The sequence below is a fragment of the Balaenoptera physalus genome (genome assembly GCF_965194825.1).
Source record: "Balaenoptera physalus genome assembly, chromosome: 6".
NCBI lineage: Eukaryota > Metazoa > Chordata > Mammalia > Artiodactyla > Balaenopteridae > Balaenoptera > Balaenoptera physalus.
The window spans coordinates 125,000,037-125,027,707 of NC_138885.1; the positions used below are offsets into that span (position 1 = coordinate 125,000,037).

At 37.5% G+C, this 27,671-nt stretch overlaps 1 protein-coding gene across 3 annotated transcripts in view; it reads right to left on the minus strand.

Moving 5' to 3' along the window:
* Positions 1 to 27,326, minus strand: part of CUL3 (cullin 3) — a 124,505-nt gene extending 97,179 nt beyond the window's left edge. Inside the window, exons 1-2 of one of the 3 annotated variants that reach the window (XM_082464614.1) lie at positions 26,786 to 27,319; positions 6,892 to 7,089 (exon numbers count right to left, since the gene is read on the minus strand). In XM_082464614.1, coding sequence (XP_082320740.1) covers positions 6,892 to 7,089; positions 26,786 to 26,851 — 264 coding nt within the window. In that variant the 5' untranslated portion in view covers positions 26,852 to 27,319. Of the gene's footprint in view, positions 1 to 6,891; positions 7,090 to 26,785 lie in introns of all 3 variants that reach the window. The other 2 variants (XM_082464616.1, XM_082464615.1) reach the window with 2 other exon arrangements.
* Between the last annotated feature and the right edge of the window lie 345 nt (positions 27,327 to 27,671).

Here is a 27,671-nt window from a genome sequence, read left to right on the forward strand (position 1 = left end):
CCTCCATTACTTTACTATGAGTTTAGAGAATGTCCATTAAGTTTGAATCCCAAATAGGAATCTTCTAAAAGGAGATGACTCCAAAAAAACAAACAAAACACTTTAAATATCTGACAATTTGGTCAGTTATATCTCAATAAAGCTGGGGGGAAAAAAAACATAAAAAAGATGGCTCCACCCTAACCTAACCCTGCCCTCAAGTAATAGAACTGATCAGCACTATTTTGGAAGATTTTTTTTTTAATGTGGACCATTTTTAAAGTCTTTATTGAATTTGTTACAATACTGCTTCTGTTTTTTGTTTTTTGGGTTTTTGGCCATGAGGTATGTGAGAGCTTAGCTCCCCAACCAGGGATCGAACCCACACCCCTGCACTGGAACACGAAGTCTTAAGCAACGGACTGCCAGCGAAGTCCCTGATTAGCACTATTTTTGAATTTAAAATTGTCTTTTCTCACACACACACACACACACACACACACACGCACGCACACACTGTGAAAACCACAACCCTGCTAAATAAAGGTCAAAATTAAATTATTTTATAATTTAAGGTTAGAGCTGAGTCTTGAAGTGCCACTAATTCTGGCCATTTTTCAGTCTCCACTGCAATCCTCAGTCTACCTGAAATGTTTAAGTTCCTCAGGGTTCAACCTGGAGCCCTCTTCTTTTTTTTTTCCTGTGTGATTTCATCTACTTCCAGGGCTTTAAGTATCATCTATATGCTCACAATTCCCAAATTTACACTTCCAGTTCAAACTTCTCAAGAGAACTAGATTTACATATCTCATTTCATTGGCATCTTAAAATTAACCTGCCAAATGGAGCTTCTTTTTCTACCCCAAATCTATACCAAAAAATGGAAACTCCTAGTTGTTCAAAAGCCAAAAATCTAGAAGTCATCTTGGATTCTTCCCTTTTCCTCATTCCATACAATCAACCTAACCACAGTTAACAAGCTTTCTACCTCCAAAATAAATCTTGAATCTGAAAACTTTTCTCTAGCCCCAGTGTCACTAGACTGGTATAAATCGCCACTATCATTCATCTGAATTATTGGATTATTCTATCCTATTGCCCCCACTTCAACTCTTGGGCCCTGTAGCTTATTCACCACATAGCGACCAGAGTAATATTTTAAAAATCTACATCAGATCATGTCACCGTCTTGCTTAAAATCCTTGAATGGCTACCTACACAGTACATATAATAAGCATGACCCCCTTATAGCATGGCTTCAAGGCCTGGCATGATGCAGCTTCCGCTTTTCTCTCCAAACTCATCTTGTCCATTCTTCCCCGCTGCCAACTCTTAATTCCCTGTTCACGACATGCCCCCTCCACCCCTCCAAATTTCTCCAGTCCAGGTATTGGCAAAGGAAGTCCTTCTGTCTTTTAAAAATAAAGCCGCTGTGCCTGTTCACTGTGTATAGTCTATTGCTGCTCTCGTGCTACAAGAGAGGGGTTGAGGAGCTGCGACAGAGAACGTATGGCTTAGAAAGCTGGAAATATTGACTATCTGGCCCTTTATAGAAAAAATGTCCCATCACCATTCCCTTTGCCTGCAATGCTCTTCAACCCACTTTTCTCATGAGCACCTTCTCATCCTTCAAGTCCCAGTTTAAACATCACCACTTTCTCAAACAACCCTGGCCTATGTAGTTGCTCTCATCATTTTTCCCCATCACTGTATCCTGTTTCCTTCATTACTTTTTATAACTAAACACTTGTTTACCTGTTTATCTGTTCCATGAATGCAGGGATCAGATGCAACCTATTTACCAATATATTTCTTACACCCAAGCCACAGACTAGCAAATAATAAATACTTTTGAATGTTAAATTCTGTGATGATAAATCTTACAGGGATACTTTTGAGGCTCTGACAAAATGACCTGTAATTTAAAAATCCTTAAAACTGGAAAGTAGCACAATTTTTCTTCTCCAACATAACCATACTTTTACAGGTATTTTACTTAGAAGAAAATTATCCCTGTGAATTCTGAAATGTCTTCATATTTACTAAATAAGACAAGAATTTTTTTTAAATGACAAGGCACAAAGGCCACATCACACCTTAAGTTTTGCTTTGTGGTCTTGAGAAATTTACTGAATTCCTTTGGGTCTCAGTTTCTCAGGGAAACATTTTTCTAGAGATAGGAAGAATATACTACTAAGAAAGAGAAACAGCATTTAGCTTTTCTATGCCTGCTTCTATTCTGTAAACTTATTTCCAAAGCCAATAATCAGCTACTTTCACTGCAAAGAACGATCCTCCCATCAGCTGCCCTCTTGTAGTTTATACCACTTCGCTTTACCAAAAAATGTTCCTCAAAATGTTCACTATTCCCATCTTGAAATCGGAGTACCAACAAACTCTGATTCCATGAAAAAATTGTATTTCCTCTGAATTCTTCAATGTGAAAAGATAGGTCCTGACTGTCTATACCATAGCACTAAATGGTTCACTTCAGTGGAAAATAACTTTGCTTTAAAAAATATATTATTATTACTTAGGCAGTTCAGCTAATTGCTAAAAGCATAGTAAACAAAAAAAATGAGGAGTGGACCATGTAGGAATGCTTTCATAACCATAAAAAGGGATATATTTTGTGAGACTGAGACAGTTACTTTGATACCACAGAACCCTAAACCACTCTCTTACCTTCCAGTCAGAAGGTGCAATGTAGAGACAGGCAATATTGACTTCCATGCAAACTATACTTCTGCACATTAGATCAAAAACATCCCTAAGTCCCATCTGGTAAACAAATGGAGACTTCCGACATCAGGGGACAAACATTTTGGTCTACTGTATCATGGCCCTGTCAGTTAATAGACTTCCTTTAACAGTGTCCCCTTCAGACAGTACCGTATTTGTATGACTTTTTAAAGTGTCTTATAAGAGTAAAAATGAAATAAGATAAATGGAAAACACAAAAATGAAAGCATAGATACTAGCAGAGGTTCAAAAACTTAATTCAATTTAAATAAAGAAATCAATCATTAGATATGCTGCCAATGGTACATCCCCTAGTCAGAAACTGACTAGCTTAAGGTGGTCAAATGAGTATTTGTGAAAGAAAAAAAAAAAATTAAAGAATATTTTCAGATGCTGTTGATATATCAACATCTGTAAGAGAAATAACAGTTTAGCATATACACTTTGTAATTCTTTAGCATAATCAACTTGAATACATGTTCTCTGGAATATATTACAGGGAAATGCCTATATTTTGAAATGATAGTTAATCTTAGATATGGGACCACTTTAAGAGACTTACAATATGCTGAAGCTCTTACAGTTACCATGGAGTTATTGTTCACATGACTTCAATTTCTACCTAACCATGTTTCAGAGTCCAAATATCAATCACATCAACACTGACCTCACACTCTGGCTTCCCCTCCACTCTTCACTTTTTGAAAGAGCCAATTCTCAACCAAACCAAATAACTACAAATGTTTTTTCTGCATCTGTGCCCAAGCTGCAAAGCACTGCTTAAAAAAAAAAAAAAAACACACACGATAAATCACACATTCAGGCCAACTCCTACTGAGCTATCTCTTTCCTCACTTGCCAGTTCCTTAGTATATTCCCCACAGGAGCTACTCCAAGTCTCTTCATCTCATTTTCAGAACTTGCACTGCTTAATTATTAGATTCATGATAGTTTTAGAACTAAAGCATCTCAAAGATATTACTGCCAACTCCTTCATTTTAATTATAAATAAACCAAGAACTAAAGCTTAAAGGACTATAGCTTTACAAAAACTGAACCGATTTTCCTAAAACCCCACATGCACCCTCAATTTCGGCATATATTTACTGCATCTTGATCCATTCATTTTGCCTCAGGAGCAGATTTATAGAAAAGTTAAGGACTCAGCCTGAAGCCGCACTGCTTCAAAACTGTTCCAGCTAGGCCACTTACTAGCTACATGCATCTGGACAAATCACCAATTCTGTGCCCTCTGTTTCTTCACTTTTAAATAGAGATAACAGTAGTATCTGGCTCATTGGGTTGTGACCATTACCTAAGTGAACACATCTAAAAGCACCAGAAGTGGACCTAGCACATAGTAAATGCTAAATAAGAGTTAGCTAGGGATATCATCATCATACCCTAGAGAACCTCTGGCAAACGAGAACATGCCCCTCTTCTACCTTTACTTCTCCACTCTTCAATTCCACACACTCTCCATACCCAAAAATTCAGTTGCTCCAATCTTCTCCTCTTCAACAGCTTTAAGCAAAACTCCCCCACTCTACTTTTCTTCCTTCTTTTGATGTCAAGTTTCTTAAATTAGTCTTCATTTCCCACACCTATTTACCATAGTTTGCTTTTGAAGATGACATCCCTTGGCTGTGGGATTTTCATTTTCTGCACTCCAACACATATTCCTCAGTACATGCTACCAAATGTCAGATCTTCATCTCCAGTTTTGAGTTCCTGCCCAAGCTCTGAACCTGTATATCTCCAAACACATCACATTTCTACTTGGGACATCTTATTACAATCTCACACTCAAATTTTATCACATGTAAAATGATTTCTAAGGTGCTTTCTAACTATAAAAATTTCCAATATAACCGAAAACAGAATCTGTCATCTCCTCTACACATTCTAAATAAGTTTTCCACTATAAGTTCACAATAATTCTATTGGTGGCACCATAATTCTCCCAGTAACCAAATTCTATCTGGTCTTCAGAATTTCTGACATCATCCACTCATTTCTAGCCTATCACCTTAACGTAGATTTTTCAAGGTCTTTTCCTGTTTATAGCACACACACCCCCCCATTCTACATTTATATCATTCTCATCTTAATCTTCCTAAAATATTTTGTCACATTATCATCCACTTAAAAACCTCCAATAAACCTCCACTGTAAAGTCCAAATTCCTTAGCCTGGCATTGAAGTTCTCCAATCTGTGCCCAAACCAACTTTGCAACACTATACCCCACTAATCCCCATAAATTATTATACACCTCAATCAAACTCTACTTATCACCCAAGTTTATTTCTGTATAATCATGTGACATCTGCCATCCTGGAACACCTTCCATATTGTTCACTTATATCCCAAATTTTTCATGGCTCAGTTCAATTTCATCCTTTCCCATGAAATCTTACAACCCAGGGTAATCTCTCCCTCATTTGAATTCCTAAGCCATTTATTGCCTATACAACTCATTTGCCATTGAATTATATAATGCCTCACACTGTTACCTAAATGTGTGTATCATCTCTCACATCAGAATAAAAGCAAAAACAAACCTAGGAAGGGACAGCATCGTATCTCTTTGCATCTAATAGATTTTCTTAGAAAGCTGTACATGGCAGGCACTTAACAAAAAACTGCTGAATGCATGAAGAACATAATCACCTTGCTTCATGAGATACTAGCTACCTGCTCATGTAATCCCATTTAAGAGAAAAGAATTACAGAAGGAAGAGTAGAAGTAGAAAGTGACTATTTTGTAACCATCGTAGCAATAATGATTCATGCAAGAATCATCAATGGATGCTAAAACCATCACATGAAAGTTTCTTGGGGAACAGGATATTTATACAGTCTCAAAATATATCTGAACAAATTACTTATGAATTACAAAGGGAAAAAAGGTACCTTCACAGTGGAGAAATCTGGCGGACACCAAGTGATCAAAGTTAACATCACCAATAATGGGATAAACTGACATCATGTGCCTCCTGATGTGATGCACTGAGGACACAACATCACTTATGTATTATTCCTGCCAAAAATGCATAACCTGAAACTAGTCATGAGGAAACAATCAGACAAACCAAAAACTGAGGGACAATCTACAAAACAACTGACCTATACTCTTCAAAAATGTCAATGTGCTGAAAGACAAAGAAAGGCTGAGGAATTGAGTGTGTGATCCTGGATTAGATCCTGGATCTGAAAACAAACTGCTATAAATGACATCACCTCCACACAGGACAACTGGTGAATTTGAATGTGGACCATATTAGAAAACAGTTTTATATTAATGTTAAACTGCCTGATTTTGAACATTGTTCTTTGGTTAAGTGAGAGAATTTCCTTGTTCTTAGGAGAAACATTCCAAAGTATTTAAGAGTAAATGAATCTAAAAGTTATTCTCTTAACTGTCCAGCAATAATAATAATACCAGTAACAGTAATAACAAGTACCAATAGAAAGACTGGCTAAAATGTGGCAAAATGTTGACAACTGGTAAATCATTGTACTATTGATGCAACTTTCCATTTTTTTTCAAAATAAAATTTAAAAAACAAATACCTTAATACCACACAAAAACTTTGAGAAGTTTTTATTTATCTGTGGTATTTTACATCTTATCTGACAATCTTAAAGCAAGACATACTTTCAGTGGAAGAGTCTGCTTTATAAAAACATTTGCTCTAAAAAAACAAATACATCTTTTTGGAACCAAAGAACCATTTTATAATGTTAACAGTCCAACACTAATTTACCTTAAAAAATTTATATAAAGTTAATTTCATTTGGTGAAGACTTAGACAATATTTTTTAAACAATGTAGTCTTATTATTTTTAAATATATAGAGAAAGAAGAGAAAGCTAAAATGGGCTGATTGATTAAGCATTTAAAGAAAGAAATAATGATCTGTAATTAACATATTAATAAACAAGCATATGTAAATTAAAAGTTTGCTTCCGAGATTATATCTATCAAAGATCACAAACCTCACCTTCCCTCAATTATCAAAAATTCTGGTTTAGCTGATTGTAAGTTTTAAGTGAGGTTTTATAATATAGCTACTAATTGATTATTATTTCTATAGGTTTCCTGAAACCTTTAAAAATAATACTTCTAGATTCAATATAGTTAGCAACAGTCCTTTAAAGTTGGATACCTTATTTATGAGATGTTCGGTAACAACTTCTCTTAGTCCAGTGTAGAGCTTTTCTCCATGTTTATGCAAAACCATTGTATATGCATTTCTATAGAGCTCCTCAAAACTAAGACCACTGTTATTCTTACGCTGGATTTCTTGAATTGCATTTTTCAGAAGGTCCCAAATGCTGTTTACATATTTTTCATCCATGGTCATCTGTAATATCCAAAAGAGAGAAAGAGACAAAAAAAAAAAAAAAAAAAACAAAAACCAATGGTTGAAAATCTTTCTGTATTTGTCCATATAGTAAATATTTTATTATATGGCTATGATTATAAATCTGCATGACTTACAAGGATGTTAACAATCTATTTTAACAGAAATAAAGGGATACATTTTAAAATAGTTTTCAGAGCTGACAGAAGCAATTTTTAACAAATCCTTTTAACACCTCCCTCCTTTCTTATCTGCAGCACAACCCTCCACTTTAAATAATATCATAATCCCTGATGTTAATACTTGCTTTAGCCAAAAAGTGTAAGACATATTTTCCCTAAGTTTATTTAGTAGAATACAAGCTCAGAGAGACAGAAAGGGTTCCTTGATGAAAGAAAATTGGGGACATGAACACTATTTTCCTCTCCTGAAGATCTGCAGAGCTCCTTAGCAAATTAAAGATGAGGAGAAGATCTGTAATTAAAAAACAAAAAAAACAATAAAACCACACATTTTCTTTGTTTAACCTAGCATTCTCTCATTTTCCTCCTTTCACACTTTAGATTCCATGGTCCGTCATTTCTAAGCACCTTGTATACACCCATAAATAACTTGCCCCCTTCCCCCCCTCCAAAATACTTGCCATTCTAAACACCAACTGCCCACCTACGCCTCACATGCACCCACACAGCTGAAAGCAACTACAGAATAACATACATACAACCATATTCAATCCATCTGAATTTAAATTCATAACCACTAACCACAAGTCGGCCCTTAGTACAACCCCACAATCCTACTTTTCTAGATGGACTCTACTTTCCTAGATGATTTTACACCATCTCCTCCATCCACTCTAGGATAATGAATTGCTTCCTGTTCCACTGAAAAAAGAGAAACAACCTGAAGAGACACTGCACAAACTCTGGCCCTATCCACTAACCTATCTGACCGTATACCAATATAACCTGCTAGTTCTTGTGCTCGAAGTGCCAAGCTCTTATACTCAAATTATAGCACAGGGACCAGAAACACACACATCATCTAGGGACTTGTTAGAAATGCAGAATTTCAGGCCCCATCCCAGACCTACAGAACCGTATCTGCATTTTAACAAGAACCCCAGGTGATACCTATACAAAATGAAGTTTAACAAGTATTGCTCTAGTTCCATCCCAACTCACCTATTCAAGGACCTCCCTTTAGCAATCTCCCTTCCCAGCACCATCAAAATTTCCCTCCCTGCTAGGTAATTTCCACCTGCATTTAATATCCTCAGTTCCCCATCTTGAAAACAAACAAACAAATCCTCACAACCCCACGTATTACTCCAGCACCACCTAATTTTTCTTTTTCATTTACAACAAAATCACAGGGCTACGGAGAAGACTTCTATATTCACTGTCTCCAAGTCACATTTTTCCCGTTGTATCTTGAATCCACTCCAATAAGGCTTTCATCTCTACCATTTCACAGAAAGTACTCTGGAGAAGGTCACCAGTGACTTCCTCACTGCTAAATCTAACAGTCAAAGTCTCACTTCTCATCTTACTTGACCCTTCTGGCATAATTCAAAGAGCTGATCACTCCTACTACTTGATACACATTCCTCACTGGCCTTCCAAGCACTACAATCTCTTGTTTTTCTTCCTATTCCACTTGCTCCTATTTGTCAGCCTGCTTACTGCTTCTTACCCATCACCACCGCCTCCAACCTCTTGTCTGAACCTCTTACCTATCCACGCTCGGTTTTTAGGTGAAGTTAACTTATCTGGTCTCATGGCTTTAAGTTAACCTCAAAATTTATACATCCTGTTTGGAGCCCTCACCACCTTAGTACCAGAGTCTTATGTTCAGCTACCTACTCAATACTTCTACTTGAAAATCTACTAGGCATCTCAATCAAGTCTAGAACAGAAAGCCTCATCTTTTCCACTAAGTTGGCTTCCCCTGCAGTCTTCTCCAACTGAGAGATATCCACTCCATCCTTCCAGTTGCTAAGGCCAAAAAGTTTGTATTCCAGTCCTCTTTAGTCTCTCACTTCACTTCTAAAACAAAAGGCAATTCTGTTGTCTCTACCTTCAAAATGTACCCAGAACCTAATTCCTCATTTCTTCCACTGCTCCTAAACCAACATTATCTCTCAGATTATTACAACAGCCTCCTAACTTGTCTTTGTTTCTGCTCTTGGCCCAATACCATAGAGCAATCAGAGTGACCTTCTGAAAACATAAACCAAATCATGTCACTCAGCTGCTCACAACCCTCGGTGACTTCTCATTTCTCTTGGAGTTAAAGTCAGAGTCCTTACGCTATTCTACAAAGCCTTATTCAACCTGATAATCTCTCTGACTTCATCTATTCTTCCTCCTTTGCTCTCTCTGCTCCAGCCCCACCAGCCTCCCTGTTACTCCTTGGAATATGGCAAACAAGTTCACTTCAAGTTGGTATTTGCTACTCTCTCTGTCTGGAATGCTCTTCCCCAAGATACCTAAGTGGCTCATTCACTGATCAACCTCAAAACTCTGCTCAACTATCACCTTAAAATAAAGCTTTAACTACCTACTCTATTTAAAATAGCAGCCTCCTCCTACTAGTGACCCTCAAATTCCAACCTCACATTATTTCTCTTCCTGGCCTCTCTCCTCCCAGTCAAATGTCAGCTCCATGAAGGCAGGGATTTTCTTCATTGCTGAATAACCTCAGCCACTAAAATAATACCTGGCATATAACAAGCACTTACACCTGCTGATTTTCTACTAATCTCTGACTAAGCAGCCCTCTTCATGCTCATAAAACCTACAAGTTCCACGTTCACAACCAGGGAAACACTGCATCAATTACTCATCAGATTCATGCACACTTCTGACCTGAAATGGATAAAAGATACTGAGCTAAAAAAATCCTCTCCAGCTAGAAACTTTTGGAGGTGATGGATATGTTTATTGCATAGATTGTGATGGCTTCACAAATGAATACTTACCTCCAAACTCATCAAGTTGCATACATTAAATATGTACAGCTTACCTCAATAAAGTGGTTAAAAAAAAAAAAGAATCCTCTCCAAGTCCTGTACAATGAGTATGAATGTGAAAGAGGAAGAAGTAGGTAGGCAAAACAGTTCATTCAGTCAAACAAGCTCAACTCCCAATCAAGAGGATTCTTAAGCAGATGACTCAAACTGAGTCTTATTATTCTAATCTTTTCTGGAGAGCTTAAAAAGGAACTCTTTAGAAAACAAATTCTTTCCTGTTACTCAAATATTATTCAAATCTAGGTCTATCAGAGACTTCTCTGAAGTGGCCGTAAGAGAATTTACCCTTACATCTAAACTACTATCTATTTTTATCAGATATTCTCATACAGAAGATGCCATCCATATAAAATATAAATAAGATGTTGCTATTTACAACTTTCCACAAATAAAGCCCACAAGACAACGTGATAGTGATGGCCTCAAATACTCCATGTATGTGCAATGTGGTTTTAGTTTGCTGACAGCATAGGTAGAGGTTACAATAAAGCAGGCTAAGACACCATCCCTGCGGTTAAATAACGAACATATAAAGCAAAACGTTCAAACCAATTTCAAAGAAAGAGTAAAGTTAATGTGGACTAAAAACTCCAGAGATAACTATATTGCTAATAGTTGAGCAAAACTTCAAATGATCTTTTCAGGCTCTGTAACATAAGATCCCATGAAAGCTAGAAAACGTACAAAAACGTCTCTACTCAGCATGAATTACTAAATTTTCTATTAGAAACTAAAGTATTTTAAAGATATAAACTAAGAAGCTTCAAATATTGTACAAATACTCTCACATTATAATAAAAGAATCATTTCTCACATATATAAATCAAGGGTTATTTTAAAATCCAAGATGGTATATAGTATTTTCCTCAGTATTTGTGCTTTATAGATAGAAATGAAGACAGAGAGCAAAAATGTTTCTTCTGGTGATTGCTCAGGTATAAAAATGTTCAAAGGAGAACAAAATAGACGGAGAGATTAAATGACTTACCCAAAATCACAGAGCTGGAATTGGAATTCATATTCTCAAATCTAGTACAAACCACTGAACTCACCTCCCATCCCACCATGTTAATAGGGTAAAGTAATATTACAGTATAATCACTGATTATCTTGGTAAACACAGTACATTAGTAGAGAATATAGATTTTGCTGTCTGACAGGCCTGGATTTGCGTCACGGCTTTGCTAAATTCATAAGCCACGCAACCTTGGGCAAATTACTTAATTCTTCTAAACCTTTATTTCCTCACTTGTAAAAAAGTGAGTTTAATAACAATACCTATCTCAAAAGACTATCATGAGGATTAAATGCAAATGTCAGTAGAATTCAGCCCAGCCTAGGGCACAGTACAGTCAGCCCTCCATATCCATGGAACTCGCAGATACAGGGTTGACCGTACTATGCCATTTTATGTAAGGGACTTGAGCATCCTCAGATTTTGGTATCTGAAGAGGTCCTATAACCAATCCCTCATGGATACCGAGGGACTACTGTACAATCCCTCACATGCTGAATAACAGTGACAGAATCTCTTGAACTCTCATCTATGGGCATCAAATGTCAAGAAAAAAAATACAGTTTTTAGGCTTAGCAAATAAACAGCTAAAACAAAAGTACCTTAAGAGGACAACTATGCTAAATGAAAGTCAGTAAAATGTAGCCTTCTTTCACAAACAATATTCCCCTACTTCATATCTCCTATTCTTCCAGTGTCATTTAAATCATTTTAATCCCCAGAGCTCTGTCCTTGGTTCTTCTTTTCACTCTACACTGGCTGCATTTCCATTCATTATCATAGTTACAACTACTATATATACTTCTAGGGTTCTATAATTACAAGGCTCTAGATTGGCAAGGGATTCTGGAGCCTCCTAAAACTGCATATAAAATTTTGCAAATATAATGTGTGTACGCTTCTTTTCTGGATGGTGAGTCACTAGCTCTTATCAGATTTCCCAAGAAGTTTGGTCCTCATCTCAAAGAAGATAAATTACTGGCTTACATGTTAATTGCTCCCAAATCTATATTGCCAGCCCAGAAGTTCCCCCAAAGCCTTAACTACTGTATTCAACCACCTGCTGGATATGCCCAACCAAATTTTCCAGACACATATCAAACTTATCATGTCCAAAATTTCTGGTAAACTCACTCTCCAAACACACCCAAATCTTCTTTCTGTATTCTCTAATTCAGTAGCAGCAACACAAACCACCTAGTTATACAAGCTAGAAGCGTAAGCCTTAACTTTTCTTCTTTCCTCTCTCTCATCCCTTTCTCATCCAATCATCAAGTGCTACCAACATCAGGCCCAAGAGATTTCTCAAATATCTCCCCATCTTTCATCCTGAATACTGTTGCCCTAAAACTTTCATCTAGATTACTGCAACAGCCTTCCAGCCATCATGAACTCTAATAACCTCTTGGAATCCATCTTCCTCAAAATCATTAAAATAACCACATCAGCATCATGCTCCTGTTCAAAAACCCACCTCTCATTAGCAACGGGGGGGGGTGGGGGGGGGGGTGGGGTGTGTGCTTTAAAAGGGAACATAACACTTCATGATCTAGTCCGTCTATGCCTCCTTCTCTGACTTCGTCCTTCACTCACTACTACCTATCTTACATTCACTTTCTGGCAACATTAAACCAGTGGTTATTCCTGTCCACTGTCACACCTCCCCTCCACACACCACCCTCTCATGTCTTCTTTATACACCCCTCTTCTGCCTCTTCTTTGATTCTTTACATAGCTTTTGAACACAGCTCAGGTGTCACATCCTCCAAAAATCCTTCCCTGACCTCCTCAAGCAAAACTAACAACTCGTTCTCAGCTCTTTCATAATACTCAGGTTATATCTATCACTACACTACCATACTGCTGCATAATTATCTGTTTGTGAATCTCCTTCCTCCATTAGACTATGAGATAGTTGAGGGATTGTGCATTTTTCTTCAATGTTACTTAGAAGGCCATAAACAAATGCCTGGGGAATGTTGTTTTACCTATGTTATACCAATGCAATTTTGAAAACATGAACATTTGAATTACTAAGCACAATGATACTGAAAAATAATTTAATGTGTTTATATAACGATTAATGTAATTTTAAAATAATAAAAATATATTTTCCAAACAGAAATAAAGTACAATCATGTACAAGCAAAAGACTCTCAAATTTCATATATCAAGTAGTATTTTCACATTCACCTAACTAAATGCTTCAAAAGACTGCTTAATCATTAATTTTATTAATAAATGTTAACTAGGAGGAAAATAGTGGATAAAAAAAGGCTATTCAGGAGGAGATCTACAAGTTACCGTCTTTCCCTAAATCAAATAAGTCCAAAAACAATACACCCAAGGAAACAGGCTTCAAGTACATATTGCTACATACCCGCTTTGGTCCTGGCATCAAATGAACATGTCAACAACCGTGGCAAAATAATTACATTACTGATGAATTGACGGGTGAATTTCTCACCCATCCTTGACAGAGAATACAACATTAACTGTCAATGAAAGTTAAAAGGACTAGATGATAAACTCTAAAGTCATCAATGTTAACCATTAAAAACATCAGTCTAGACTTCACTCAGAGTCATTTAAAAGCCCTAACACTTTAAAGTAATATTCCAAAGTATTTAAGCAGGATTTTAATCCCATTGATGAAACTGACTTACTCAGGTTGCAATAACTACAAATACACTCAGGAAGGGATCTGGTAACAATGCTTCAGCAAAGCAATAAAATGATAAAAAGCACACATACATATATACACAAACATTTAATGTTTGCTTATTTTAGATCTATACTGCATCTTTCCCCAACAAGCTCAAGTTACAAAGTGTTCAGCAAAGTAAATTCATTTAGCAAGAAAAGAAACAAAAGCTCTTTTTCAAAGGAAAGATATAATTGAGTATTCTTAAATGTCCATGGTTTAGTGAGACCTCTTAGAAACCAAATCAAGACTTTATTTTTTAAAAGTGACTTTTGCCCACTTCCCTGTCCCCAATCCAGGATTATAATCCCCTAATTAGTAAGTATCAATAACAAAAAAAACACTAATAATCTTTTCTTTCACAAACATCTCTGGGTTTTCATCTACATTACTTTAAAAGATATAAAAACATAAACCTTCAAAATGCTGCATTTAAAAGGATGTCAGTCTATTATACACTTACACATCTTGAAGGTTCTGTAATTACTGAGAGCTGCAGAACTACAGCATGAGCCAATTAAAACTAAAAGGAAGAGAACTGTACTCTTCACATCCACTACATACAAAGGACAAAAAGTCTTTAGTCCCCTGCGAATAATTTTCTACAAGAAATTTAGAACAGGGTGTGTGGGGGAAAAGGGAGAGAATTTGAAATTCCAGGCAATTCAGAATGACAAAGCTAGAAAAAAATAAACAAGGAAAAATGCTTAATCTTAATTTTCAGCTTCAGCCTCAAAAAAGTTGCTTTGGTACAAATATCTGAGGAATGGCAATATTCTAGATAAATACAACTAAGCCATAAATTTTGTAAGGAAGTTCCCACCCACATTATAAGCACCTTAGACTAATATCAAGTCTCTGTTCCCTTATTTTACTGTATCCTCTTTAATACATGTTATGATTCTTAGATGATTTGAATGCAGTCCCATTAGAGTTAGTAATGATGATGAATCTATTTGATGACCAATGGCTATACAATGACTTATGATGTCTCCAATAATCCCATTTATTCATCAGTTAATCTTTAAACATCCTCAACCATCAAAAGATAGCCAAAGATCCAAGCTTTGAGGAAACAGCCCAGTGGGACACATTCAGATTTTGGGCAAGTTATTTAACTTTCCAAACTTCACTTTCCTCATCTGCTGGTAACAAGAAAAATGGGAGAAGATGGTGTATTGTGTGGCAATTAAGAAAGTTTGTGAAAGCATCCGACACACATCACTTGCTCAATAAATTTCTTTTTCTTTACTACAAGGAAGAAACATACAGCCTTCTGTGCTGGAATTGTGCTGCAAAAAGTAACGACTGATAATGACAATTATCAATTAGAAAAGCACAGTAGCCCAGGAAAATGCTATGAAATCACAAATTAAGGCTGAGCTACACTCAACTGGCCTCTAATATCACTAAATTACAGAACAGTAACATTTACAATGAGAAAGTTAAATCATCAATAGACGGTTCAATTATTATAATCTGCGTTTCAGTTCTCAACATGAGCAGGCTGTTCAAAAATCAATTTAAAAATTTGGAACAATTTCTTTCAAAGACAAACTAAGTTCAAGCTTTCACATTAGCCTGTTGAAGTCCAGTTAAGTCACAACTGACTTAAGAGTACTAACAATATTCTTTCAACTGTATCTCTGTGAATGATCTTTGCATGTGAAAAAATGTATATGTAACATTTCATAGTCTGATGATGACCACAACAAATAACATGCAATCGTAAGTATTCTCTCTGAGTCAAGAAGTTTGTCACTGTTCTATTGGTGCTATTTTCCCTGACATAAAGAGATGTTATTTGGCACCCTGAAACACGTTTTATCCAGAGAATACAATATTCATCTTGACTAGAACTCTTCAAACATAGAGACTCTCCCTATTAAGAAGATTAGTTATTACGTCTATAAGATCAACACTTTAAAATTATAAAAACATTTGCTGTATTTCTCAATATACTATTAAATCCCAATAATAGTAAGGGCTCATGTGTATAAACTAGCTCTTCAACATTCATCTGGAAAACAAAAATAATAGAAAAGCAAGAATCATATATTTTTGGATGGAATCTCAAAGTAGTAGTAGTAATGCTACAGACAAAAAATACTTCATATCTAAGTGCATGTTTGAGTTCCATATTTCTATCCAACAATCTAAAACTATGAATTTTAATAAAAAATGACAATACTTTCTTCTCTTTAGCTTACATCGCTATGTTTTTTTTTTTTTTGAAATGGATAAACCCAGTTTTTCTAAAACTATGATAAAGTGTAAAGATGTATAAAACTGTCGGACAATAACAAAGTAGTTTATACCAGAATCAGCTACACACACTCCAAAGAGAAAAAAACATGCAAAACAATACAAATTGCCACAGTTAGCTCTGTCTTTGAATGAACCTAACCATAAACTAAATGTGATATGACAGCAAAAGGCCTATAACATAAAATTATTACAAAAATCTGATATCAAATCTCAAAATTTCTCTAAAACTACCAACTTACACAAAAAGAAGTATGTAAGAACATAGCTAACTTTTCCACTGCTTCATATTAGCATTTAATCATCATCACTGAAATATACCATTCTTATTCTAAAGAAAATTCTAAGGCTGAAAAGATAGGTGACATTTGCAACATCACAAAATGTTTTAGAGCAAAGGAGAACACACCAGCATTCGCCTTCTAGACTGAAATTTTAAGAGTGGAAATGAGCCTAAGAAAACCCCAAATTAAAATCTCTTCATTTTACAAATGAAGAAACTGAAGCTAAGTAGCTTATCCAAGATCACTCAGCTAGTTAGAGCAATGAAGGAATCCACGTGTCCTGAGCTAAGGACCCTTCCGTTACACCATGTCAACTCAAATCATCTGAGTGTCTGATGCTACAAAATCAATTTATAATTAACAGGCTAATATTAACACTGAATTATTAAGGCTGTATGCTTATTTCAGTTTGGTCTAGAGAAAAGAGATTTTAACCAGAAATCAGGCTTCTAGTCATGGTTCTTCCATAAATTCAAGCCGTAAGTATCCTTTGGGTAAAATCACCCTCTCCAGTTCTCCACTTCCCCATATATTAAATAAGATTAGAACATATTCTCTCTAAAGTCCTTTCTGACTTTTAAAAATTAAAATATGAAAACAAATAGGAGCAAATAAATTACTTGTTTTTTTGGTTAATGATAACATTCATCAAAATAATATAGTTCTTTCATGTCTCATTTGCTTATTTTAAACTACCTGATCCTTGTACTTCAAAATTCATTTCATTGTTTAACCTACTACTTCTTAATACATTCTGAAAGACATAAAATCACTTTTTTCTAAACATATATTTAACAAGATAAATTTCTAATTGAAAAAAGTTAAAAAATGTGTACTATCAGTCTTTAAGTTAAAAAGGAAAGTGTTAACTTAGAAATATGTCAACTAATATACCTTTCCTATTGGTTATGATTTTGACTGCTTTATTCAAATCAATACACACTATGACCCCCTTAAGCAATTTATATATTCAAATTTTACTGAGCAACATAGGCATCCATTGATTCAAAGTTTTTACAACTTGTATTCTCTTATGAGAGGTGCATATACTTTGAATCTAGTGAGGTTTAAAGCTTGCAAGAGCTCCTTCCAAGATCTGGAAACTAATTTTGAATCCTTTTTATAAAGAGAGTACTGCAGCGTATAAGCTTCAGGGGCCCTGGATCTGCCCCTGGGTGATCATTTAAACGGCAAGCTTAGAATTAACTTTCCAATATATTCCTATTATGAAAGTAAATATTTCAGAATCTAGCAAATTCTTAACGGAATATAATTAAGGCAGTGTGGTGTAATGGAAAGAACATGAATTTTTGAGACAGATACACCTGGGATCTGAATTCCAGCTCTGCCCTTCCATAGGTATATATGTAATACACATATTTTACTATGTCTCTCTGAGCCCCAGGATAGATTTAAAACAGAAGTAACATCTAAAGATTGTTCTGAGAATTTGAGATAATTATAGTTCAAAGAGCCTAACACAAGGTAGACTGAACAAGTTGTAGTTACTCATCTTATAAAGCAACTTCTCATACTATTAATAAATTGAAAAGGAAAGGAGAAAAAGAATTTTTCATGATTACTTTCAAGAGGACAGGGCAAATAGAAAAGGCTAAGTGTTGCTCAGTTAAGAGCTGCTTTAGATAAGGATGACTTGCGATCAGTACGCTAAAGCATTCCTCTTAGCAATGACAGCTTGCTTTTATAGAAAACCATCTCTAAGGAATCTTGTATTTTCTTAAAGTAGGTAAAAGATATCCCTTTGAAGTCTTTATTCATTTGCTTAGCAGTAACCTTTCTCATTTAAAGAGCAAATTCAGGTCCATTCCTTTCTCAATGATCACTAGATAAATGGAAGTCAAATTAAGAAATTTTACTTAATTATATTTTCAACTTTAAAACTGACTTAAAAAAATAAACAGCAAAAGCTCTTTTAGTAGCAAAAGCTCTGGATTAGTGGTTACAACAACTACAGGATCAGTTCTCAATTTCCCAGTTGGTTAATGTTACCAACTTGAGAAAGTAGGACTCTCCTCAACTTTAAAAAGGCTGGATTAATGACAGTGATTTTAAAGCAATAGTTAGAGAACTCTTTAAAAAGAAATCTTCTACACACAGAACAATGTACAAACTGCTCTAAATGATTAGAGAGGGAAAACTTCTGAAGATATCTACTCCACTCCTCCTAGGCCTCCTGGGTCCTGGAGACCCTATAAGAGTTTGAAAATAAATGTCCTACATGAAACATACTACTTTTACTTGAAAATACTAACTTTATGATTAGAAAATCATTTTAACTGTCTCAATGATGCCACTGTTTATTATCAAGCACTTTCTGACATTATTTCTTTTAACCCTCACAATCAACCTGTGAGAAAGATTGCCATAGTTCCCATCTTAAAGATGAGAAAACAAACTAGAGTCTTGTCAGTTTATTCGTTCAACATTATTGGCTACTACTGTGCAGCACTAACAAAGATCAACACAAAAAGACCTGCTGCCTCCTCTAAAGAAAATCATGCTCCAATAAAGGAGATACTGACTATTTGAAGAATTTTGGCTATGAAGGGAGATGGTATGGTAGTTACCATGGTAGGGAAGACAGAAAAAGGAACATCTTCCTTCTCTGAGACCCAAGGGAAGGAGTTGAGAATGAGTAAAGATACAGGTTAATGAATATAACTGAAAGAGAATCAAGCTGAAGGAACTTACACAAGATAACTTCAGTAGTTAAGTCTCCTGAAAAAGAGAGATAAGAGAATTCTCAATAAAGAGCTTAAGGACAGTGATTAAAGTCTGAAATAGCTCATGCAGGAAAGGGGAGAGGGAGTTTACCACGGACACAAAAATATCGCCCAGAGGCACTGAGAGTCCAGCTAGCTTAGAGACCACAGTCTTGGAATTTTCTCCAGGAGTGCACAATAGTCTAAAAAATATGAGCAGTGAAGGCAGATGAATGGAATGGTTCAAGATGCTTTTTGCTGATATTTCTGGCCTTGCTCTGGGGAGGCAGTAGGAAAGAAGGGGCAACTAGCAACAGGCGCCACAGCCTGGGAGAATGAAAGGGGTCTTCTTGAAATCCAAGAGCACATTTAATGTGAGAAGGAAACAAGCAACAAGTAGGATAGAATAATTAAATAACAACAGCTTGTATTTATTTATAATGCTTACTATGTGCCAGACACTAAGAGCTTTATATGCATTAACTCTATCCTTACAACCATCTTATGAGGTAGGTACTATCGTTTTCTCCCTTTTACAAAAGAGAAAACAAAACAGGCAGAAGTTAAGTGACTTGCTCAAGTCCTACATCTAATAAATGAAGGAGCTAGGATACAATGTAATATTGAAGTTTACAATTTCTAAAGTAGCGGGATGACAAGCTCCAAGACACAATGAAGATCGCTGTAATACAGAAGAGGCCAGATCTGTTTGATCATCACTGTATATTTAGTGCCAGACCTCTAGTAGGAACACACAATAAATATACTTTAGAATGAATAAATGAATGACTCTGTCCACATGCATTGGATAAAGTTACAATTTAAGCTAGAGAGAATGTATGTGAATAAGGTATTGAAGTCTTCAGTGACTGAGGGAGCATGTGTTCGAAGTTAGGAGATGGTCACAAGAAGCATTCAAAAGAATAGTTCACAAGGGCCCAAGACACAAGAGGATCATAGGTGTGGCAATAAATGGCATCTGGGCCCAGTGATTCAAGGATTATAAGGAAAAAAGACACCTCAATTCAGGAATATAAGCCTGTATCCTCAGGGCAAAGGTAAATTTCAGATGAAAAGAATTCACAGAACAGGCTGATGATACAGGGCAGTCAACCTGCAATGGATGTAGGGGATCACCATGTATAGTCAACAGGCTGGGAGGAAGGTGTCATGGTGGAAGGAATAAAATGTAGAGTACAGCTAGTAAAAAGACTAGGCCAGAGATTAAGTCTTCTGACACGCCAATCCAAGGTTACTGCCAGTATATACTACCTTTACTTTCAAGTCATTACAGTTTTAGGAGATTAGGCTGACTAACCTTTAAGGGAAGTGCCACATGATCTTTAATGACCTACAAATTAAGACTTCACTTACAGCTGAAAAGAGTTCAAACATTCTGGAATACTACCTGCATCGACTTACCTAAGTAATGAATTTCTATGGTTTGTCTTAAAGGACTAGTTTCTCATTTAATCGATCATTCACTAACCACCCACACTGTGTCTAACACTATGCTAAGTACTTCCAGGTTCAAAAGGGTGTCTGGTATAAGCTTTGGGCGGGGACCACAGCCCAGTTCATGAGTGAAACAAAAAAGAGGGTGGAAGGAAATAAAAACAAAATGTATTTTTAGATAAACACTTAATGTACATATTAGAATGTACACACCAAATGAGTGTTTACTCCTTCAATAAAGTTACCCCAGAAAGATTACATACTTGCTCTGATGATTATGTGATAATCACTATTGGATCTTCTCTTTTGAATCTACCCCTCACCCAAGAGCCAGTAGCATTCTTTCGAAGCACCCCAGTGGTACCAAACCTATATCCTTTGACACTGAGTTCTTAATGTGGTTCACAGATTGATTCTGTCAGCTTTTCAAAATGGAAGTTCTAAAAATGTAAGCACCAAAAAATGGCGGCATCACTAAAATAACTGTACACTAAATAAAACTACTTGCAAAAATAACATTCAATTTTAATATATAAATTGTGGCATAATCATGGCTAAATGTTGGTATAATAATAGTTAATTGCGTGCTAGGTCCTGTTCTAACAGCCCTGTAAGATAGGTCTTATAAATATTCTAATTTTACAGAGGAGAAAACTGAGGCTAGAAGTGTTAAGTAACTTGTTAAAGATAACACAACTAGAAAGAGGCGGAGCCGACACTCAAACTCTGACAGTCCAGAGCCCACCCTCTTAACTATTATGCTCTCAGTCTCTTTACTTTTTAGTCATACCTCTAAAACATATGTTGAATACTCTATGTAAAACTAAATGAAAATTCCCTACAGACTATCCGTAGTTTTACTCTTACAAGTAGGCAAAGAAATGCAAAATAAAGCATTAAAGTACTATTTTTTTCACCTATAAAATTAAAGATAAGTTAGCTAAGACATGGTAGATGTTACTGGTATGTTACTGATACAAGTAACAAGTAACAAGATGTTACTGATACAAGCTTGAGAGATGTAATTAATTCTTAAAGCATTCACTTTAGAGCCAGACTGCCTAGGTTAGAAAGAACCCTAGTTCTGCCACTTACAAGCAAAGTGATCTTAAGCAAACTACTTAACCTCTCAAGGCCTCTTAGGTAAAAAAGATGATAATAATAGTATTCTATAGAGTTGTGCAAATGAAATTAGTTTACACATGCAAAGTGCATGGCATATGATAAGCATTCAGTGAGTGGCACTATCATTACTCCCACCTTTCTGGAGGTCCATTTGGTAATATGTATCAATTATGTCGAGCCCAGTAATTCCATATCATGGATGGGCTCAAATACTTATGTGAATAAATAGTCACAGTTGCATTCTTTATAATAGAGAAAATACGAATTCACTGGAATCAATCAAAATACCTGTCAGTAGGGAAATGGATAAGCCAAGGTACTGGAGAGTATTACCCAGTCATTCAAAATCATGTTTTCAATATATTTAACATGGAAATAAATGTACAGTAAGATACTATATTTTTTAAAACACAGCATATGAAAAGGTCATACCTCAATTTTACTGTGTGCTTACACATTTATGAAAGATTAAAAGGAAACACATCAAAATGTTAATATGGCTTATTTCCAAGTGGTAGGGTTACAGATGATATTTATTTCCTTACTTATAAGTTTAGATATTTATTAAGTTTTCTATCATGAACAGGCATCACTTTTCTAATTAGAAAAGCTACTAAAATGAATTCATAGCTTTGAGAGACTACTGAATAGTTTTCACAATAGAAAGACACTAACTGTACTTCATGTTTTATCTCAGTGATTTCTTACTAGTAGCACTTTTACTTTTTTACTGACTTCACAATGGACAAACAAGAACTATTTTCAAAGTTCCATTATTTAAAACTACAAATTGTCCAATAACTTTTATAAAAATCTAACAAAACTGTTAACACCCAGATACTCTTGAATAAAGATAACAGCAAAAAATTCTAAGGTCTCCCAATTTATAACACAAAGGGAAGACATACTACTTTTTCTAGTCTTAATTATATATTCTTGTTGAAATAGAGAAATGCTATTATTACTTAGCTACATTTAATGAATGAATGATGTACAAATGACACTTTATTTTGTTTGAAAGAACTGACTTTGTGACTAGTGTATTATTTAAAAGGCCAAATTCTCACATTATATTCTGTACTACTAAAATTGTTTCAAATTCAGTAACTGTAGTACTAACAATTTGGCAGTAATAATTTTCTTGGCTCCTGTGAACTTTCTAGGGAGATAATGCAAAATAGACACTTTTATAGATAACTACTTTATCTTTTTATTTTTAAACTTCTAAAGCCTGAGAGGTACTAACAGCTACAACACAGCTGACTGTCCTAAAACCATTAAATAGAACAAAATCAGTCTAAGTGAAGGCAACACTTCAATGAATGTTATATCTTACTCCATAACATCTCTGTAACAAAATACTAGACAATGAAAAACAAACTTAGAGCTAATTCCCCACCCTGTGATTTCCAAAACTATTATTCAGCCTTTCTCTATGCACAGTCCAGCTAGTTCTAGGCAACAACTACTTTCCCTAAGTGAGAAACTTATTTTGAAGATCAAAGCTGTTCCCCCATATCTAGCAAATATCACTATAGCCAGGAAAAAAAAAAAACATTAACTGTCCCCATTTGTCGTTAAATTCTTGTGCTCTTAAGTATTTATCACAGACGATCTCAAAATTCATCTCTTTCTAATCTCAGTCATTTTGCGGGTTCCACCTAACAATAACTTCTACATCAGTAACTGTTCACGCCACACAGGTGGTGCTCTGTGAAGCTCATCTAGAACAATGGAGTGGACATCACAACCAGAGATTCATTATCATGATTTAGCATGCTTCTATGAACCAATAACTGAAACCATTTCCAGATCACACTCTAAGGACAATCACTTTCATAACACGTCTCCTAAACTCTGAAGGCTCAGCCAAGAAGGCAAATCAGAGGAGAGACCAGTATTTCCATTCAACCATATCCCCTCCAAACCAATCAAGCTTTTCAAGCCCATGTGGACAAACAGTGGACAGTACAGATGGTGAGTAATGTCTTTTCAAAGATAAGGACAAAAGGTTCACCTGACAGCAACTAATCCTACATAGTGGAATAAAAGCTCAGGAGTGAGACACATGGCAACAGCAAGGAAAGAGGACCAGGAACTTCTGGGGGCAGCATTCTTTGGTCCAAATCCATATCGTTTCCAGAAGCTTCCCAACTACAGACTTCTTCCTTAAAAAAGTTTTGTGGCCCTTGCTGTTACTTTGGGTACCAAAAAACCCCAAAAGATGTGAAATGGTATGTATTTTGTCCACTGCAGGGAAGTTTACAAACTGGAATAAATATTTCCTCCATCACCAATCTGTAAGTACAGAAAGCTCTTCACTGTTTCCCACCTTAAAAAGAACCAATTTCTCAGAAACTGATTTTACTGATGGGACTATAGCTGGAGTAGGTTTACATATTTACAAAATATCCTGTACCTTCACTTACTATTTTGCAATGAAAACAAAACAATCCCGAAACATATTTTTATACTTTTTACACATCAATTTTATAAAACACACTCTGAAAAGAGCACTTGAGACTTTCGGTTACACTGCAATTTCCCTTAGAGTAACTGTCTATCTCAAATGGTAATGTAAAATACAATACTTTTAAGTATGCACACATGAGTACACATAAACACAATATTTTCTTTATGGAATAATATGCATTTACTACTTCTGACCAGCAATCCATGCAGACTATAGTTCTGTAAAAGACTGCTAACCTGGAAGGAAAAAAAAAATTCTGAAGGTCTAGAAGCACTGTTACCAAATTAATCAGTGAAATACCACACCACTGAGGTATGTATCCATCCTTAACGAAGGTTCAAAGAACTATGACTTTAAAATTTATACATTAAAAAATATAATGGTTCTTTTCAGTAGGAACTACTTATGAGTGATGTTAACACTCATGAAATAAAAAAAAATCTTAATGCTTTTAAAAACTAGCAGATATTAAGTACTGAATACCAAACACTAGCCACTTACAAACTTCATTTAAGGATTTTAGAAAAACTTAGAGTGCAACAAGTTATAGACAGAAAGGGTCTAAAGTAGCTCATGACCATAATGCTGCTTAATAAAAAATCAGTTTCAGTAGTATGTGGTAACCTGTCACATACTATTATACTCTTCAGCTAAAGGAATAATGAAATTCTCTCCCACCACTTCCTCCCAACAATACAAGATCCAGAAAGGAGGGATACTGGTCTTTCAAGCTATACCGATATATCCCAAGACCCTAGGACAGTGCCTGGCACACAGTCCTCATTAATATTTGTTGAATGAATGAAGGAATGGAAGAACAGGTAGGAACAGGCAAAACCAAGAGATCAACGAGTTGACTACACATAAAGGTACAACTGGTTAATCAGAATATCCACAGAAGTAAGCTGATGTCAGATGTGAATTACTCCACATTTTAGTAATAATCTGAATTAGAAAAACTCAGACTTCAAGAATAGCTAGTTTTTCTTAAAAAATTCTTGTATTAAACTATTTAAAATTCTGAGTAATTCTAGATTCTGCTAAAAATATTCAGAACTGGTTTAGCAGGAGAACTAACATTACTCACAAATTCATAAACCCAGTTCACTGTTTCATTATAAGTAAAAACGTGCACATGAAGCTCATTAGTTCTCTTCTGTCAACATTTCTCACTTTCTTTGTACTTTCTCACGATTACTTAGGGGAAAAAACTTCAAAAATATAAAATCCCTTTAATGAGCATCAAAACATTTAATTCTCCTGAGTACATCCTACCTTTATTTACATAAAGCCTTTAGACTCTTCACATTGATATTAATATTTATGTTATTACAACTTCAGAGTTCTGCATAAAGTGTATTTCCTTCTTCTAAATTTTAAGAATTCAGAGAGGTCCTCAAGTTCTCTGGGTCGCTTTCTTACTCAACTAGGACAATTATATTAATAAGTCTTCCCTCTAAAGTGCAAACTACACTTTAGAAAAAGCATGCTTCATGAAGTGAATACAAACCCTCTTTTCCCTCCTCGCATCATATACTGTGTTTGTGATTCTAAGAAAGGAAACCCAAGATCTTTCTCTAGTTTTACTGTTTTAAAATCTTCTGTTCCATTGCTAGTTTGTCTACCTTGACATATACCTGTTACTGTAGCAACGTGAGCAAGTATGTCCAGTTCCTCTGTTCCAACAGTACACTTTGTTTGCCATTGGCTATCTGAATCAGATATGACATCCAAAGTTATACCCTATATACTAAACACTGCAAGGGTATGACTCAACGTAATGCTAAAAAAGAAAGTTTCTACACAGACTACGTTTGCTGTCCCTAAGAGTAAAGCAGCTCAGGGTGGTGACTACTCATTCTTTTGGGATTCCATGGCTCAGAAATGGAGAACCAATCGTCCAATTTGTTTTCTCTTATTTCCCCTTGATTGGCAAGGCAATTCCTGCACAAGAGAGTTTGTAAAGTGCTTTGGAAGCTTGTGGATAAAAGACGCTGTAAACACACAGGACGTTGTTGGTATATTACTATGGAGCATTACGTGGAACCACTGTCACTGCGTGGGGGGCAGGTGGATGGCACAGCCCTTCCTGAGGAGGGGAAGAGAGGGAGAGGACAGTCTCCTTCATCGTTGGGCTGGCCATCTTTTAGGCTGGGTGATTTTTTCAACCGCAGCGAAACCCCCACGTGAAAAGTTACACACACGCTCCATACAAGGAGGACTTCGACAGTCCCCATCCCTGCAGGGCTGGGAGTCCCGGGAACCGAGCGGGAGCGGAGTACTAGGGGTTGGGCCTACACCCCAGGAGCGTGGGGAGGTTCTGGGACCAGCGAAGGGGCCCCGGCCGCAGCCGACGCCCGCAGGGCGACCGGAGGCGCAGCTGCGGGGCGGGGGAGCGGCGCCAGACTCGGGCGACGGGCGCGGGGAACGGCCCGGGAGGGCGGCCGCGCCGGGGCCCCGCGCCGCCCCGTTGCCGGGAAGGCTCGCGCCCCGCGGCCGGCGGCGTGGGGGAGGGGAGGCCGGGCCTGCGGCCTGTTGGGGGAGTTCAGCCCGGGCCTCGCGTGCGGCTCTCGGCCGGGCCCCCAACCCGGGGTTCCAGGCGCCGAGAAAAGACTCACCGGAAAGGCCCGGATCCGCATCTTGGTGTCCTTCCGGCTGCCCGTGCCTTTGCTCAGATTCGACATGGTGCTCGTCCCCTCCCCGGCGGCTGCTTCGGGTCGCACTCCGAGGCGCCGGTGTCACATTTAAGGCGGGCGGGCGGGCGGGCAGGCGAGGGGCGACGCTGGGGGCGGCGGCGCGGCCCCCGGGCTGGGCTGGGGAGCTGGCCGGCCCCTGGGCGGCCGCGGCGGTGGCGGCGGCGGCTCGGGTTCCGGCGGCTCGGGCTTGGCTGGGGGGCTGCGCTGGCGCGGCGGCTCCACGGGATGCCCCTCACGCCCGGCTCAGCTCCCTTTATCGCGCTCCTCCGCGATGGCGGCGGCGGCGGCGACGGACAAACATCTCACTGCGCAGGCCGAACGTCCTCCTCCTCCTCCTTCTCCTCCTCCGCCTCAGCGAGACGAGATCCGGCCCAGAGGGTGGAGGGGGGAGGAGGGAGGGAAGAGAGCCGGAGAGTGGAGAGATTGGGAGGAGGGGGGTGGGAGGACGAGAAGGGGAAGCGAGCGGCCGCTGCGGGGGACGCTCAGATCTCGCGAGAAGAGGGCGAGTGCTCTGTCCCGGGTGGGGCGGGGCGAAGCCTGGGAGCGGGAGGGGGCAACGGGAGGGGAGGAGGGGAACCGGTAGTTGGGGAGGTGGGAGGGGCCAGAGGGGCGGGGAGGTAGGAAAGGGGCGGGACTGAGGCGGGAGGTGTAAGCTGACTTTTTGAAAGGGGATCGTTGGAGACCGGATCTTGGGCGAGGTGGCTGCTGATTGGTGGAGTGCGGCGCGGGGGGGCGGGGTCCTGTTCACGTGGACGGAGTGGGCGGGGGAAGTTCGGAGAGCCGGAGCGGTAGGACTGTAGTAGGCTGG